The sequence below is a fragment of the Dysidea avara genome, chromosome 8, assembly GCF_963678975.1.
Source record: "Dysidea avara chromosome 8, odDysAvar1.4, whole genome shotgun sequence".
NCBI classification, from domain to species: domain Eukaryota; kingdom Metazoa; phylum Porifera; class Demospongiae; order Dictyoceratida; family Dysideidae; genus Dysidea; species Dysidea avara.
Window position 1 is genome coordinate 24588289 of NC_089279.1, and position 19273 is coordinate 24607561.

At 36.7% G+C, this 19273-nt stretch overlaps 1 protein-coding gene across 2 annotated transcripts in view; it reads right to left on the bottom strand.

Annotated features, from left to right (window-relative positions):
* LOC136263578 (uncharacterized) overlaps nt 1-15304 on the bottom strand; it is a 38622-nt gene extending 23318 nt beyond the window's left edge. The window contains exons 1-3 of one of the 2 annotated variants that reach the window (XM_066058199.1): nt 13944-15304; nt 6407-6779; nt 1419-2804 (exon numbers count right to left, since the gene is read on the bottom strand). In XM_066058199.1, coding sequence (XP_065914271.1) covers nt 1564-2804; nt 6407-6779; nt 13944-15254 — 2925 coding nt within the window. In that variant the 5' untranslated portion in view covers nt 15255-15304 and the 3' untranslated portion in view covers nt 1419-1563. Of the gene's footprint in view, nt 1-1418; nt 2805-6406; nt 6780-13943 lie in introns of those variants that run through there. The other variant, XM_066058197.1, reaches the window with a different exon arrangement.
* Between the last annotated feature and the right edge of the window lie 3969 nt (nt 15305-19273).

Genomic DNA, 19273 nt, shown 5'->3' on the forward strand with positions numbered 1-19273 from the left:
CATATTTTCAAACCATGGACATGAAAATAGAATGATACTCCCTAATAGAGTAGTCAGTGAAAATTGCAAACTATACAATAGAGCACTCAAATGCATTGTACATAGATCGATACTCTCTAACAGAGAACGGTCACTTCATAACGAGATACTCTAATAGAGCACTCACTGATTAAACTGTTCCAAGATAATAGTAAGAAATGTTGCTAACCTATAGAAGCATAATGCAATCATAATAGGAACACTGAAGAGATTATTGGGTGAAAATTTAAAGAAATTCGAATTCCTGAAAGCATTTTGGGAAAAAATTTGAGCATATTTGACTCTGGCCTAGGCTGATCAGTTAACCATGTTTTGATCCAGTTAAATATAATATACATAGCAGTGTAATTTTGTAAGTAATCTTTGATGCAGGATTTGTGTCGAATGCTTTTGCAAAATTAAGTATAATGTCAACTTGTTTCTGATGATCCATATTATCTTCTGATGGGGTATATAATGAGCTGAGTACCACCTACTCTGAAGCCATGTTGGTTTCTATTAGGATGTTATTGGCATGATGTTGTGAAATATAATGTGTTTAATTACGAACATATAGAAATAAAGGATATGGGTCTATACTGTAATAGAACATTCAGTATAGAATATAATATCCACTGTTCTAGTTACACAATTGCAAGCCATTGAAAGTATGTAAATTGTCTTCAGAATTACAGTTCCTTGTAAGGAATTGCATTGGGATAATTAATTATGATTGTCTCATTTTAACAATTAGTCACACTGTATCTCAAAAAAATAAACTCACATTCAGAATATTTTAAACTAAAATTAGCTACTATATCGCTAGATACGAAATTGAATTGATTGGTATTGTAAAACAAAATTACATAGCAGTAGTAATAGCTGCTGTATACTGCTACTACTACTATACTAGCTACTGCTTGCTGCTATTACTAGCCACATACTTGCTGCTAATAAAAACGTTTTCTTTATAATTATGTAAAGGAATGTCATTGACACTTGCTTACAGTACATCTTATATAGGTAGCTTTCATTTACAAGATTAAGGTTATGTTATAATAGTAAATAATCTATCACTGATGGATCGTGGATCCTAATGCAATTATCTGGTAACTTTTACGTAGTTCGTATTAATCAGGTCCAACAAGCATTCATATGTAAATGCCTCCTTAACACTAAAATTAATTATACACAGTGATGTAGTAGCACTCTATCACCACAAAAACATTATTATATGTAGCTAGTTCAATACAATGCTTTATGCATTGCTCTCGTCCATTGGCAGTTTTAATGACTATTATCCCATCCTGACTTTACTTGACCATTTATTTGGCAAGGTGATGAATGATTAAACACTAGTCACTTTTGAATTCATAGCTTTTCAACAAATTTCCTGAAGGGGTAAGCTCTTAGATTTGCATGCATCATATTACACTATTACACTAAAGTATGCCTTCCTTTTTACATAATTAACACTATGTAGCTATAAGCCATTACATACAAAATGCCATAATATAATTTAAATTACATGTACGTGCACACACATCAGTCACATTCAGCAGCCGCAGCAATCTCATCCAACTGTACAAGGACATCATACATTGTAGGTCTGTCACTTGACTGTTGTTTGGTACAACTGGTGACCAGTTGATCATACTGTGGATATTGTTGTTGGACATGTGCTTTAAGGGTGTCCACCATTTGAAATGGATGAGTTTTGGTGAGAGTTTCAATGAAAACAACTCCAAAGCTGTACACATCCATCTTGGGAGAATGTTTCTTGTAGTCACCAGCTTCAGGGGCTCCATAGGCTATAGACCCAGGACCTGCAGTGGCTACTTGCTTTTGTATCTTAGCAGTACCCAAGTCTCCCAGTTTGGCCAGCCACTCACCATTGTAGAGTACCTTCAGTAACACATTGGCACTACTCACATCACGATGGATTACTGGATCTGGTCTGGTGTGTAAGAAATGAAGTGCTTTAGCAACATCATGAAGAATACCATGTATCTGGTAGTTCACGATATGCCCTAGCTCATAGCCTTTTCTCAAGTTAATGTTCATCAATTCCATCAAGATAACTGGAGGACCTTCAACTGTGGCTCCCAAAAAGGTTACAATGCTTTGATGCTGACATACAAGCGCTATTGCCATCTCTCGTTGGAACAATTCCCTTGTTTTAGGAGAAGTTATAACATCATGAAGGCACTTAGCAGCAACAGTGGCTCCTCGGAATGTAGCCTCATGAACAGTAGCCCATGCTCCTCTACCAATTTCCTTTCCAACTGTAAACTGGTCACCTGAGACAACCCATAACCTACTAGAGGTCATCATTGACTGCAAACCCAGCAACTGTTGTTGAGTGAGAGTTAGTTGGTTTTGTGTGAATGTCAATTGATGCTGAATATGTAAATTATTGGCCTTGAGGTCTTCATTGTTCTTCTGAACATCTAGTAACTGCTGTTGAACATGGGACAATTGGTCTAGAATGAATGAATTGCTTTCTTGTAAATGTTCAAAATGTTGTTGTCCATCACTCATGACCTTTTGTATGTTCCTTTCTGTTGCTTGTGCAATGTTCTCCAATTTTACATTATGCATTTTTTCCATAACTTTAGCATCTTCATGTAATTTGCTGATAGTAATGTTAACATCAGCTAGCTGACCATTGTAAGTGGCTTCTAACTGCTCTATTTGATTCTTGAGAGTCAGAACATACTGATGAAGTAATGCAGGTACTTCTCTTGGTTTGGATGACTCAGTATCTCCATCATCGAGTGATGACACTAAAACAAATACCATGAAAATCCGAATGATTATATAGATTATAATACTGATATAGTGTAACCACTAACCAGGACAATAAAATTCTGTATGTAGGAAATACCAGTTTCAACCTATTACTCTACTTAAATGCATAACATCACTCACTAGGTAAGTCCTATACTGTATAAGTACCATTAAGCTAAGCCATACAACTGGCCAGAGATGTCTTCTAAATACAAAAATGAGTTATATCCATGCCAAAGCATCCAAGCTGTTATGTGAAATAGTGCTGAACCTGAAACGATTATTTGGATATTCAACTATTCAGTTGACATGACATTATTTGATTCATTAACATGCTATTCAAATATTTGTTAGCACTTTAGTAGGCTGCAATCAGATGCATGGATAAAGCAAACCTAGAAGCTGTGAACAAAGTGGCATATTCATACTGAAAATACAGTTTAGAAAAGATAGCAATAGCTCTCAGGCTTTACCTTACTGATTTCAGTACTTATTCATGCTTAAAGAATAAACAAATAATAAGTCATTTTGTTTACAACTATTTAAATAGTAAAAATCGCTGTTCGTTCAGCACTAATGTGAAAAGTGCGCAGCCTATATAATAGCCAGGATTGTGAAATCAAAGGTGGCAACCATGCAAAAAATGACTGCACTGATGTTAATGCTAACCAGTTGCAACAATGACATGACGATACTGTCATTATTAAACTGAATGGAATTAACATTATTGCATTGATTGCCAGATTTGATTCAACTTTAAACAATTTAACAGTGTTTTGACATGGATACTGTGTACAGTTAACTAGTGCCAGGTGTAAAGTTGTTTACAGCGATAAAGCTTGTACTCCACTATTGTTTACACTTACTTTACTGTCTGTAACAAGCAGCATTTCAACAAGTAAGTGCATAGAATTATCACAACAATAAATCTTTATTAATTTGAAACATAAATTTATAAGTTCAATTGTGGGTTTTAATTATTAGAAATATTCAAATTATCCACAGTTTTTCATTCAAACATCAATTCTAGCATTCATTTATGCACTATTTATAAGGTAGAAATGGATAACTGAAAGGTGTAGCTCAGTAGTTAGAGATTGGATAGAGGTCTCTAGTTCAGCAAATTTTTGCAACAAAGTTCTTTTAATGTCAGTGTCTGTTCTATCAAAGTAGTTTGATCATGCATTGCTGCACATCTTTGGGTTTTACTTTGTAATAAAATTAACAAGCTAGTAGAGATCACTGCAATAAAACAGTGCTTAATTAAACAAGGGGGATCATCACCTGAAGTACAGATTAATTGCCCTGGCCATATACAATAATCCAGCATAGTCTGTACACTTTCTTTTCATGTTTATAAATTCTGTAACATAATAATTCATCATCACTGATCCTTCTATAACACTGCAACAAAAGAAAGAGTACAAGTAATGGGGGCATGCACACAACAAATTGTGTACCCCCATTCTAAGTAATAATAAACAACAGCCATTTTGCCTTGTCTTCAAATAGTGTATGTTCTGGCTGCCACACAGCACCACAGAGAGAGAATGATAAGTGAAGCTAGTCTACAACCAATGTACATACTTTAACTGTAGAAAACATTGTGCAAAAATTATGGACCATTTTCATTTCAATTTTACATCGTAAACTGTTGTAGTGTATTGATGGCTTTGACAAAGCCATTAATACACTACAGCAAATTGACACCTCAAACTGAAGCAACAGTTAACAGTGAAAAATTCAAGGCTGTAGCCGTAGCTGTTATTCAGATACGTTTGTCTGAAGGAATTAGTAAATAAATCAGTAGAAACTTTCACTGAATAACTATTTGTTAAATTTTGGAAACATTTCTAATTGCCTTGAAGGCACTTTTGGGCTTGATTATACCTTATCAATGCTGCCAAGGCACTGTGAAGATAATGTGAGGATAGTCAATGAAAGGTGCAAACTTTCATGATCCTTTTTATGCTAGTTATTAAAGAAATTTAAAAGAAAGTAGGGACTGATTATACAATACATGCTACAAAAAGTAAGAAAACAAGCTCAAAATGTTACAGCTGAATTGAGAAATGATCCAGCAATAAAAAGTAAGGAATCAAGATTAGACGACTACTTGCAAAAATAAGACACACTTTAATGCCTACTTTTGGCTAGCAATCAAATTAGCTAAAAGTAGGAATTAAAGAGTATGTCTCATTTTAACAAGTAGTCATCTAACTTGTTTCCTTACTTTTTATTGCTGAATCATTTCTTATTTCAGCTGTAACATTTTTGAGCTTGTTTCCTTACTTTTTATAGCATGTATAATCAATTCCTACTTCCTTTTTAAAAATTTAATTTTTTAATAGCTAGTTTGTTTACATTTATGTCTAGCTGGCTAGCTATATTATACTCTTTGTTTTCCACATAGTATAAATATCACTTGAAGCAACTAGTCCTAGAAGCAACTATCTTTTACCTTCATACGTAATAAGCGCCTCTAAAAATAATTATCGTTTTGTCTTTTAAAGCTATTACAGAACCTGTTCAAGGCTTCAGCTGCATTTCTAATGGCGTAAATGTTGATGATTTAACAGTAAAACATCGCTGGAGAGACATCCATCATTAAGAGTGGAACCTTCGCTTTTAGAAGTCTGGATCTGGATCCACCCCTCAAAGGCATTATTAGTTAGCTACCTCACAAAAAAGCTAAACTGGTAAGACTATAAAATGACTACTCAGCATTAATAAATGCTAGGGACAACTCCTTGGGTACTACACCCATTCACCCTTGTTTTACGCACACATACTCACACTTCATTAAAACCACGTGTTTGGGTCGTGGTGCACACCGCAACTATTTTAATTATCCTTCGAGAAGAACAAAGAAGCTAATGAATGATGAAAGCAAACAGCATGGTGCAGTGGACAGAACGTAATCGGAACAACAGATTCGTGAATCCACCCTAATTACCTTAGCTGTCAGAAATTTGTGGAACTGTACACCTAGTGCAGGTCTTACAGCAGGCAGGCAGACAAAGAATTTTGAAATTTTAAAAATCAAAACAATTTACTTTTCGCTTTGTTTAATCAAGGTACAAACAGCATCATTACAGCAGTACTAATATATTCCAGGTGGTTTTTTCGGGTAAAACTTATTGCAAGGATGTTTTTAAAGTGCAAACACTTATGAAGCCAAATGATTTCTTATCAATCCCTACTTACTAAGTACTACCGTACTTAATGATAGATAGTACTACTATACTGTCAGACATTATTACACATGACCACCCTATTAAATTAGTTTACTTTATACAGACCATAGAATTTCACAGTTTATATCTGAGTGAAAATAATCTATAGGTTACAGATATTCTCCTGTACAATACTGTACTACATTAATTGCATACACTAAATTATTTTATACCCAGTTTGACTCTTCCAGGATAGCAGAGGCCACAAAAATCCATACATACAGTATACAAAGATACAAAGTTTGAATGGGTATGGCTATTAGCTATTGTTATGGTTTTCTGATTGAACAGGTGATCTTATTTCTAATATAATTTTTACAGCCATCAGTCACATTTGTGTGTAATTTATAGGTTATACATACTTTCTTTGTTGGATGTTAAGAGTGATTGCTTTTTCTCTAAGCAATTCAATTCTTGACTTTGGCTGCCAACTTCATCCTCATCTAACTTGCCAACTTCATCTTCATCTAACTTGTCACCTTTGTCCTCATCTAACTTGCCAACTTCATCCTCATCTAATTTGTCACCTTCATCCTCATCTAACTTGTCAACTTCATCTTCATCTATCTTGCCAACTTCATCTTCATCTAACTTGCCAACTTCATCCTCATCTAACTTGTCAACTTTGTCCTCACCTAACTTGTCAGCTTTGTCCCCATCTAACTTCTCATTAGCCAGCATTTCAGGCATTTTTACCCCGATACAATTTTCGCTGTTTGAAAGTGTAGACAGCACCTGCAAATGCAACACTAATTATAGAAAAAATGTAGGAACATGCATGTTTTATCATAATACAGTGTGTTATAATGAAATATAAAGAAGTGTTTTTATGGATGAGCATTCAGCTGCACAAAACCGGCCATCTTTGCAATTTCCTTGAATTCCATTTCATGTTCCTGTATTTTCTATAGTATGTAACAAAGAAGTGGGCAGCCAAAGTTTCAACCTTTTATGATGAATAGTTATGGTGCTAGCTGGACAGTAACAGCCAGTAATAAATTTAATTTGTACAGCAACAATACAGAAAATAAATTACAGATGCTTAATTAATTGACCATACTCATTTCTGAAACATGGAAATTAACTTAAATCCATTAAGGTATAATGCTTTTTCTGCACTCCTCCATCTGGACAAAGAAGAAAGCCATTCCATCAAAGGAATGATGATAGTAAACTTTATTTCTACCGCATCGTAAATGTAGCAGCTATAACTTGCATGCCTCTTGCTGTACAAATGATTTTCTTAACTCTTTTTGACCAGCAAATCTGATGGTGTATTGTTTTTATTGCTTCGAAATTTAGTTTGTTTCAGTGCATACCAAAGCAATTAAAACATGTGTAAAACTTTTATGTAGCATGCACCAATACGTTTGATATATAGCACAATAAAATTTTGCGAGAATGACTAATTTTTGTTCGGCCAGTCACATATTGGCAATGTGAGTGACTATTAACATAACAACATAGTGACACAAGTAACACTGTGTAGAACTTCATAATTAATTTAGCCGTTTGCTTAGACTATAACTCAAAACCCCTCACCACCCTTTCTTTGAATTGCTATACTTTACAAGCCATCATCCAATAATCTTATACTTGTTATCGAGCAAAGATTTAATTATTGAGTTGCTGTTTACATCAACGTTGAAACCGGGTCACTACTGCTGACCCGGATGACCCACTGACCCGGATGTGACCCGGATTAATTAAAGCCGAGACGTGTTTCGGCTAGTCTCGAGCGAGCGAACGAGTCTACGTTTTCAGCGTTCGATTCATGTTGAGTAAATATCGCAACTTCAGCCTAGCTGTAGGTTGAAGACCAAAAAAAAAAAAAAAAAAAAAGGTCTTCACCTACTGACAATAGCTACCCCTCACCATAGATACCCTCAATTTCGTGCTACATACTACACTTACTAACAAATGAGCGTGGCTGAGCGTATGTTGGTAATGCGATAAGTGGGCGTGGCTCACGAAAGAGCTACGCGATAGTGTTTATAAGTTTCCACGTCGTCAAACGAACAATTTCGTTTCTCACGTGATCCAATCCGGGTCAGACCCGGATAAATTGTAAACCGGGTTAGACCCGGATGACCCGGAGAAAATGTGACCCAGATGACCCGACCCGGTTTCAACGCTGGTTTACATTATAGTACCAAATAATCCAAAAAGCCACTATCAAGAGACACAACATGCTGTGTGTGATGTGGCCCAAGAAGCCTTTTAACCATAAAGCAATAATAATTTTCATGCGTACATAACTCTGTACTACCTTTATAAGTTTGCTGTGGAAATGTCTTCCACCCTCAGTAGTCAACAACCTACATAACAAACTTGAGTACAATCACCCCCAGCAATATTGATATACAAGACCTCAAAATCAACTTACTTTCTTTCTTTTTAAACCAGGTGCACGCCCACAGCCGGCCGAAGGCTGGCTGTGGGCGTGTGCCTGGTTTACTGAAATTGTTTTCATAAAAGTGTGTGTGTACCTATCTACCTATATTTGTCCGTACGCATCCACGTGAGCTAAATCGTTTAATAATGGTAAAAGCAGCTTTTACGTAGGAAGTAAAAGTGAAATGAAGTCTGTATTAGGCCACTCCAATTTGTTTTTATGTTTCTGGTCATCTGAAGTTTAGTTTTAGATGCGGGCTGGTGGAATTCAGCAACAAAACGATAATGAAGTGACTGCTCAATTAGAGTATTTTTGTGATTTTCTGACTGTTTTATTAGAGTATATTGATCTGTACTATGCACTATGTTCATTTCTTGCAGATTTTCACTGAAAAAAGACATATAGTGACACGTAAGCAGTTAGATTTAGCATGTTTGTGGCAGCCCAATATTTTTTTCTGAAATCGAGCTTTTTCAAAAATCTGATGCGGCATATTCCTCATGTATTTCTGAAATTTCACTTTCTATAAAAAAGGATGCGGGCGGTGGACCAGAAACATAATTACCAATTGGAGTGGCCTTAAACTTCTGCACAGGTGAACTTTGCTCTGAGGTGGTTTCTTTTCGGTGGATTGAAATACGGGTGTGGCGACTTCCCTCAGACTACCTTCCCCTTGGGGTTTTCAGGCATTTAGCAATTGAAAAACAATGGTGCAGGCCTCGTACGCTATCAGGAATAGCCTATCGCTTCAAGTTGAAAGGGGGCGTATCCCTTACGTACGCGAACGAAAATGAAAAGCAGTTTTGAGGCTTTGTCGAGAGAATTTGTTGGAAAAAACACGTTAGTCACACTATAAAACAGTTTAGAAGATACTTCTGTGTGCGTAATATGCTGGTAAAAGCGGTTTGTTTAACAAACGCTTCCTTAGCAGTGCATAGAAATGTAATTGAACGAATTACGAATATTTCATGAATTACAAAATACGAGAATTATCTAATAATATTATTGCACAACCTAAAACTACTCTATTGTAAAGTAGTAATACATAGTTGGTTAATTCACAGTAGCATATACCGTCTATAAATTCCAGATGAGTTAGCTAGCTGCATGGCGCCTGGTTTTTAGAAGTAGCACAACATTAACTTGTTATTCTTCTTTTTTCATCACACTTACAAAAACTGCTTATATACAAACATGTCATCTAATTGCCTTACAAATGAACCAGTAACAGCAATAGAAATACACTGCAAAAGCCAGACAGGTGTAAAAATAAGTGATTAGCATACTCCAATGTTGTCAGACCTTCAGTGCTGGTCACTGTAAAGCACTAATACAATAAGTACTTCAGGTTGAAGGAAGAAAATCCATCCATCCCTCCTGGAGAAGACTGAGTGTGGCCCCGACTAGACATTGGGTAACCTGCAGTTCGAATCCTGGGGTTGGAGGGATTTTTTTCCTTACTTTGGCCCCTTTTCTGTTGCACCTTTTCAGCTATAAGTCACTAAGTCTAAGTCCTTGAAATTAGGTTAGGTAATCCTAAGGCTGCAGCACATGTTGCTGTCAGACCTTCAGTGCTGGTCACTGTAAAGCACTAATACAATAATAATACAATACAATGCAGTGTTTCTACAACAGAAACACTGAACTGAAACTAAGCTAAATGGATGTTCAAAAAACACAAAATAACACCTGGTGGTTATTTCAGCTAGCATGCTTATACCTAGCAAACTATTTCCAGCACAATTCTAGTTAATGTGTGCTATTTGGAAATGGTGTACAACCTGCTAAAAGTGATTCTCTACTTGGTACGTGTCCCAATTGATTCTATTCCATTTCAGCTATAACATGGCCTGAAAATAGATCTATTCTCCAACAGAACCTACAACTGAATTGCACTATAGTGCTGGCTGCTTGAAGCTATAACTATAAAACAGGGTACAGGTGTATCTAAAGTTGAATAGTGGAATTATGAGGAGCTTTCTGGATATTTCAGTAGTATGGTAAGGATAATTGCTATTGAAAGAATCTTAAAGCAGGCCCTCAGTAATACATGTGAACTCTAAATAAGGCAAATGGTGACCGAGATGGTAAATGGTGACCGAGATGATGATAACATTATAGAATGAACCTGAAATCTGGATGCAGAGACAGAAAATTTGTAGCAAGTAATGGTACTGTGTCCCATTTGAGCAATGTTACAACTTCATACATATCTTCTTTGTGATCCATTTCATGAAAACTATGAAATCAGAGAAAATAGAGGGGCACATAAATGCCCCTATAATAAATTGTTACCACGCTGTTGTTATAGACAATTATGCTTAATTGTGAAGTCCGAAAGTATACATTACTAGTCACTATGGCAAAGGGAAAACTAATATAAAAGTTATTGAATAATCTATTATGGTCAAGTTAAAATATGCATGGTCAACTTTGGATACAGAAATGAAAATCATACTTTTTACCATGCATTAAGGGTTGGTTAAGTATAGGCACGGTCTATAAGCTTTGCTGTGCATTGAATGATGTTGGCTTTGTGGAATATACCGTATATCAATTAAATTTGGCGGTGAACTAAATTTGGCGAATTGGCAATTTGTCACTAAACCACCAAATTTAAATTTGTCAATAAACCTTTGGTCAAGCAGTTGTTCAAGTAGTTTCGACAAAACTGTTAAATTAGCGTGACTCCAATCGGTGTGGCTTACAGACTAGACTAGACTGAACTCATACTCGATTAGCGGGTGTGGCTCCACATAAGCTAGCTTGCAGACAGCAACAGTCGTGAATTCATGCGCAGCCATTGATAAATGGTTGATTATACCTACAGACAGCAAATGATCCTGATAAGTGGATGTAGCCCACGAAAGAATTTGGACTGCAGCAGTACAGATATTCGAGTGCAGTAGGCTCTAATTATCTATGGAAGCAGGACCCAAATATTCTTTAAAATGGGTATAATCCAGACCGGGTAAAATCCAGACCTGGTCCAATCATGAATAGCAATTCGGCCAGTGTTGGGCAAATTACTTTGTAAAAGTAACTAGTTACACATTACATATTACTTGCAACTGAGTTACAGTCACATATTACCCATAAAAAAAGTAACTATTATAATATTACATATATATTACTTTGTGTCCACAGCCTTAAGCTGTCACGTGTGAAACTACCGCCTTATCACATGACATGATTGCGTTGTTGGTCAATGTGTAAATCTTGGTTATAAGTAGTGAATAAGCATCATTCAGTAGGCTTCATTACTAGGCGTTACTCAGTGGATTACTAACGAGATTAGTAACTTCGTTACTTGTACTAATAATATTACATAATATTAGATTCATTACAGTAACTATATTACTTAGGTAACGTGTTACATTTGTAAGAAAAGTAACTTGAGTTATATTACCTGTTTTTATAGTGTATTTCGTTACATTACTTAGTAACTACAAAAGTAATAATATTACGTAACGCGTTACATAAGTAACGTGTTACTCCCAACACTGAATTCAGCCATGCAGTGACTGAAACCAGCATAGACTACAGCATCGTCCTTACACCACTCACAAATTTTTCAGTGAGAGCATTTCGCCAAATTAAATTTTCACCAACTGCAATTTTATAGCAAATTGTCAAATATTAGTTTCGCCAATATTAATTTTGTTGTTATACGGTAATTGGATAGCAGTCAATGCAGTGTGTGTAAGGTAAACTACAACAATGAAACTGAAAAAACATGATCTGTACAAGGTCAGGTACAACAGAGAAAGTGTAACTATAACACAAATACTAGATATAACCAAATAAGTATTTCCTTTTATAGCAGGTGACAGATACATTAACAGCTTCTCCATGGAAAAGTATAAAACTATTAAAAAAAGAGACATAAACAGCAACACAACATGAAGGAGAAGCCATCAATGTAAAATTAGAGGTTTGAGTTGCTGTGATGGTTAGTACATAATGAGATAACAACCTTAAAAAATGATAAAAACAATTTCCTATAGGGTTGCATGCACTCTTTGAAATGTTAGCCAATAACATTGTAACCTATATTCATGGCTATGAATCTATTTTAACTGTTATGCTGGTAGTTGCTAATTGCATCGTAGCTCTTTTTTGTTAACATCATACTATTAATCACCTTGTAGGATCACTGTATTGAGAAAACCATGGTACAGTGAACCACTGCACATAGTTTACAAATTCTGCAGAAGAGCTTCAGCCACTCACAACAGTCAGCTCTATAATGGATAGTTTTAATAGCAGGGGTGTCAGAGTAGTGGTAAGGCTCAGTCAGTCTCAATGGCTAGGATGCATTGGCTGCTGTTGCTGAAAGAAAATCAGAGGGCATGCCCCTCCTCCCCTAGCATATTTTTGGGCACAATTTTGACTTAAATGTGAAAAATAACTTTTAAAAATTTGAATCCTGAGCTCTATCTCACTGCTTTTTACAAGTCATCAGAGTTCTATCTACTGTGCTGCCACTGCTAGCTGCCAGCGCACTGAATTTTTGACTATTTTCATTGCAAGACAATATAAAACAATGATCTAGCCTATATTAAATGAACCCAAACCCTTACTTGGATTAGTAGATAAAGCTGAACCCAAACCCTTAACTTTGGACTGCTAGAATTGTGAGAATTGGTTCCATATAGTAGAGGGTGTGATAGCGCCCTCTATCTATGGAACCAATTTCCTTTACTTTTATAGAATAATGAAAGTGTTCCTAAAAATTAGCCCTCTCTCCTGCTCCCTCCCCCCAGGAATTTTTTGAAAATTTAACATGTATTTGCAGTTTTACTCTTAGACCTTACCATTTGTGTGCACTGTATTGTACTTGTGCACAGGTAAGCTTTGGCTAAAAGATGCTTTCATTTCCCATACACCATATGGCTGTAGCAACTCCCTAAAACCTTTGTAAATGGTCTTCTCACTTGGATTTTCAGGTGTATGATACAACGAATAAAAACCTTGTAGCGGAGACAGAGAAAAGTGTATCTCTTTTACTTGAAGGGGGTGTCCCATACATACGTAAATGAAAAGGAAAGGCAGCTCCCTAAACAATTTCCATGATAGACACACTATAAGATATTTCTGCATATAATTTGGTATTTGGAGTGGATTGTTTGAGTTATGCTTCCCTAAAAGTGTATAGCAATGTAATTACTGAATTACAAACTAATTCATGAATTATTAAATACACTAAATTACAAAATCTAACTGTCTAGCTAAATTAATAAGAAAAATAATTAATTTTAATATGGCTTAAGCCTAGAAAGTGATACTATTAACTACATGGCCATGGGAATCTGGTTTTTAGAAGTAGTACAACATCAACTTGGTGAGGCTCAGACCTCACTGGTTGCACCTATGCGGACGCTCTTGCCATAAAGCATACATACAGTGTATGTAACCATCTTGCCAATATGATATCAATTATAATTTTCAGTATGTAATAATCACATTAGTTATAACTGATAAAAGCTTATGATTGTACGTACCATTTCTGAATTGGCATTGCTGGCAGCAGATGGGGCCTTGATATCAGCTAGTAATCCTTGGCAATCATTGATGATACTCTGTTTCACCAATTCTTGAGTATTAGTGCAGAATCTGGTAAATCCATGATCATGTCTACAGCTAACCATCATACTAATATAGCCATCTAAAATGTAAGAAATTTCTTTTCCTTCAACAGTTGAAACTGAGTAAAAACCATCCGAATAATCACCAAAGTCAAATGTAAATGAATTTAAAGAAGCTGCATAGCGACGAATCATTGTCAAAGGCCACATCTTCATTATATTTTTAGTGCTTGCATCAGCACTGAGCACTGAATCTTTTTTGATGCCAAGTAGGTGTGATACTAGTTTATTGCGCCCTTTTACCTTGTCTCTCACAAGGAAGAAAGTGACACCATAAGTAGGTAATGACTGGCATAGCTGAACGTAATGTAACTTGGCAATGACTTCTGACATACCATGTAACTTGCGATGTTCAACAATAACGAGGTCAGATATGTGCTTTACTTTACTGTAGACTAAGGGCAAAAAGCTCGATGGATCTGTGAGATAGGGTTTAGCTTTATCATAATCTCCAAACTCTACCTGGCAGCGTAAGGCAGCAAGTTTCACAGCTTCTTGTTGAGTACACCATAGATTATCATTACTTACATCTCTGTGTAACTGGTGAAACTGAAGATGGGTCTCAACAGCACTATCAACGGATTTGAAAAAGAAAAATTTCTTCTTATAAACAAGCACTTCTGTGTCCTTCACTCCTTGTTCCCGCAGTGACTTATCATGATCAAGCCAAGCTATTTTATCTGTGCTAATGTGACTCAGTGACTTTCTGCGTGTCTTTCCAGTTGACATTGGCTTTTGCTGATCTGAGGGTTGGTGAAATGTAAAGGAGTACTCCTCTAAAGTGGTTATTCCGATATGAACACTAAAGACTCTTACTAACTCTCCCACGTTCTGACTAGTGTCCACCGATATTGACTCCAGGGTACCATCCATCATTTTGACTTGTAGCAACCTAACCTTCTTTACATATTCTACGAGGTCTCCGTTTGTAAATCCGTAAAACCTCAGAGACTTGTCTTCTGCTAACCAGCGTCCGGTATCATTACCATTGGCAGGTTGAAACAGTCCGTCTCCCTCGTCGTCTCCTAAATTCGTTTCTGGCATTCGTTGGCGAATGATGCTAATGCAACTACGAACCATAGCGTTTTCGTCAAATTGAACCATTCTCATAATGACAGTATTGCGCTGAGTCTCAGCGGCTTTGATACGAAGTGACAAAGTAGACATCTTGTACTGTTGTACATAGTACAGTAGCTAGCTACGTATTAAATAAAAACGAACAAGTTGATGTTGTGCTACTTCTAAAAACCAGGCGCCATGCAGCTAGCTAACTCATCTGGAATAACTATAGACAGTATATACTACTATGAATTAACCAACTATGTATTACAACTTTACAATAGGGTAGTTTGGGTTGTGCAATAATATAATTAGCTATTTCTCGTATTTCGTAATTCATGAAATATTCATAATTCGTTCAATTACGTTGTTATGCACTGCTAAGAAAGCGTTTGTTAAATAAACCGCTTTTACCAACATATTACGCACAAAACTATCTTCTAAACTGTTTTATAGTGTGACTAACGTGTTTTTTCCCACAAATTCTCTCGACAAAGCCTCAAAGCTGCTCTTCATTTTCGTTCGCGTAAGTAAGGGATACGCCCCCTTTCAACTCGAAGCGATAGGCTATTCCTGGCAGTGTACGAAGCCTGCACCGTTGTTTTTCAGTTGCTAAATGCCTGAAAACCTCAAGGGGAAGGTAGTCTGAGGAAAGTCACCACACCCGTATTTCAGTCCGCCGAAAAGAAACCACCTCAGAGCAAAGTTCACCTGTGCAGAAGTTTAATACAGACTTCATTTCACTTTTATTTCTTACACAAAAGCTGCTTTTACCGTTATTAAACGATTTTGCTCACGTGGGTGCGTACGGACAAACATAGGTAGATAGATAGGTATACACACACACTTTTACGAAAACAATTTCAGTAAACTAGGCGCACGCCCACAGCCGGCCTTCGGCCGGCTGTGGGCGTGCGCCTGGTTTAAAAACGCGCGGCATGCGCTGGAGATGACATTATCAGTAAACTGTAAACCGCATAGTGCAAGTGACACCGACTGAGGACAAGACTTAGCTAATAGCGTTTATTTCGTGAATTTAGTGTTACGCCGGGGTGTATCTATTAATTCACTGGACTGGATTACCGAACTGCATGGACTACTGGACTCAAGAACTGACACAATTGAAATTGCAGATACTGATCTATTTACAGCTAGACTCCAATCATATTATTGTACCTAATGTATTTGTTTATGTGATTCCTGAGCACACCAGCAGGGCTGACTGCTCAGTAAACAATAATAATAAAAAAATAATAATAATTAAGTTTTTGGTTGTTTTTATTTTTTTTTTACCTTTTGGGTATAGCTACTTGAATTAAGTACTGCCATAGCTACGTCTAACGACTGTACAAGTAGATGAATCAATGAAAGTCTTTTAAATACCAATGCACCATTGTATCTATATAGACACATGTTTAGGTGCAGACAGATATCCATAGCAGAACCAACTAATAATTATGTATCTGCTGAATGTTCTATTAGAGTAGTTAGGTCAAACTTAGGTGACTGCTCTATTAGAGTGTGCACCTCCAATGTGATCCGGGCCGTTGTTGGATAACCTTTATAGTAGAGTTGCACCGATAATCGGTTGAATTATCGGTAACAGCCGATATTAGCTAATTTTACAAGTAGCTATCGGTATCGGCTACGAAGCGGAAATAATTTGCCGATTAACCGAAACCCACAATCAATCGTTAATGACGGCAATGAACAGGTGAAAGTAAAGAAAGAAGGTGGTGAATGTAGCAGTAAGTGGTTGTAACTGTTTTGGCTAGTTTGTTTGCACAAGTATGGTTGCAAGGCTATAGTAGGCTGTGTATATTTATCGGCCGCCCACGCAATTAGTTGATCACTCTTCACAGAGGGTCTGGAGTCCCACTAAAAACACTGTTTGATAAGCTGTCTTAGTTGTTTTATAACTACTTGGCTTCCTTTTCCATGAAAGGAGTTAGTTGCAAAACTGTAGAAAAATAGTAAAAGTCTGCCACCCACGCAATTAATTACATTGATATTACAAATGCAGTTTATACACATAAACTTTAGGTGGTTTTCTGCTCCTCCTCTCCTGTTCTGAAGAATTGAAGAATATCGGTAAATATCGGCATATCGGTTACAGGAATAGGCAAATAATCGGTATCGGTAAATGTGAAAAAATGCATATCGGTGCAACACTTTTTTATAGCACAAACCAATGATAATACCTTGAAAATATGATGGTTATAAGTTGGGTTTATACTATGATCATAATTACTTGTGCTAAGACAAAAGTTCATTATACTGTATTCTTCAGCATACTGATCTAGTAAAGTCTAACAGTGAAGGGGGCTTCATTCCCCATAGATCTTCCCCTACAGGTCCACCCCGACATTGCACTGCATTGGTTAGTTAGTTCAATTTATCAGTGAAGGACCTGGCTTGACAAGAACTGGCCTATACTGGTGGATGTATACGTATATAGTTGTCCAAACATGTTCTGTGATGATCGAGGGTCACCAAAGACCTGGAGTTCTTGTAACATCTGAGAAATTCAATTAAAAACTCCATTAAACATTTAGAAATCCTGAAATCTGGAATCGTGTACAAAAATTTAATGACAGACTCATGCATATTACTTTTTTTTCACTGTACAAATGATAGTAATATTAATAATGGCAAAATGCACAAAACAGTGCAGTATATACACTGAAACTACAAAACAATTAACTATAATAACTATATAACAACTACAAACTATAACTACAGCAAAGAAATTACAATTTAGCTACGGGGAGAAGGGAAAGTCATCATCCAAACCTTTTGGAGCCCAATATTGTAACCGGTATTGTTTGTCCATAAACAGACTGAAAGTTATGGTATAAATTTCTCCTAGACACCTTGGGTGGAACACCACTACAAGTAGTGGTATGGTCAACAATGGATCTAATAATTGACAGTGCAAAAGGTGTTCAGATCTCAAAAGATGCAATCATCTCCTATATACCTCAATATTCCACAACAGCCAGGTGCTTAGCATTCTTAGCCACCTCTCCAGCTGCAGCAGCCACCCCAGCACAGGAGGATATATGAGAAGGCTGAGTATAGTACTGTGGACAGAGACATCAAAATAGGCAAGACAGCCATGCTGATAATCAGGATGAAATATAACTCCTGGATGTGAACTATATCATCAAAAGAGGCACGTTGCTCTTTATGAACTCCCTGTGATATAACAAGGCATGATGAAGGATGTCAACCAAGGTGGCAGATTCTCATAGGGCCATATTATGAGAGTATAGCCTAAAAGATGGTCACCAAAGCAATCTGTAGAAAAGAGGCATGTACACAATGGGGTAAACCGGTAAAGGGGAAGAGAAACTCCAAGCCATACATGTAAACCAATACTGAACTCTGGACAAGGAATGGCTAAACCAAGAGAAGTTTAAGAGGTAGCTTTAAATCAACCACTACTAGTTTTAGAAGAGTGAGCAAGGGCAGTCAAACAAGCATAGTTCTGAATGCTGCCAGAAGCAAAAGTGATGATCAAACTGGTAAAATGACTTGCAGATCATGCTGTGAAGCTGAAGAGATGGAATGTCAGAAGACATTGCAGCAGCAGTATCTTCATCTGGCCATGAGAAGTGAAGCTGATCAAGAGCAATAAACAGAAAGGTTATGGTCAACTAAATGACAAAGAAATGGTTGCAACACAGAAAAGAACAGTTCCAAGTAGGTGGATAATCTTGCAGCTACCACGTCTACTACACAGAAGATGAAGCTAGCTTTTCCTGAGTGGTTATCTATAAGATGGGATAAAAACTCTCTAACGAAAACATTGTCACCCCAAAGTGCATATCCCTGACCAGCAACCCCTCTTAATCAGGAGGAAATTCAGGAACAAAATCACCAGAGGGCCAAAAGAGTTCTGGCACACTTTATTATTATTATTAATGTTTGACAGTTCACTGAGAGCCACTGGCAAGTGCTGCCAAGGACTCAAATACTAAAGAAAGGGGGAAATACAAAAATACAATAATTCATTAGTCAAGTTCTCTGTGTAAGGGTGTCAATGATACTGTGACACAGTAGCAACAAGGGTTATTGTAATGAAAAGAATGAACATTAGTATCATCAAAATTTTGATATTTAAG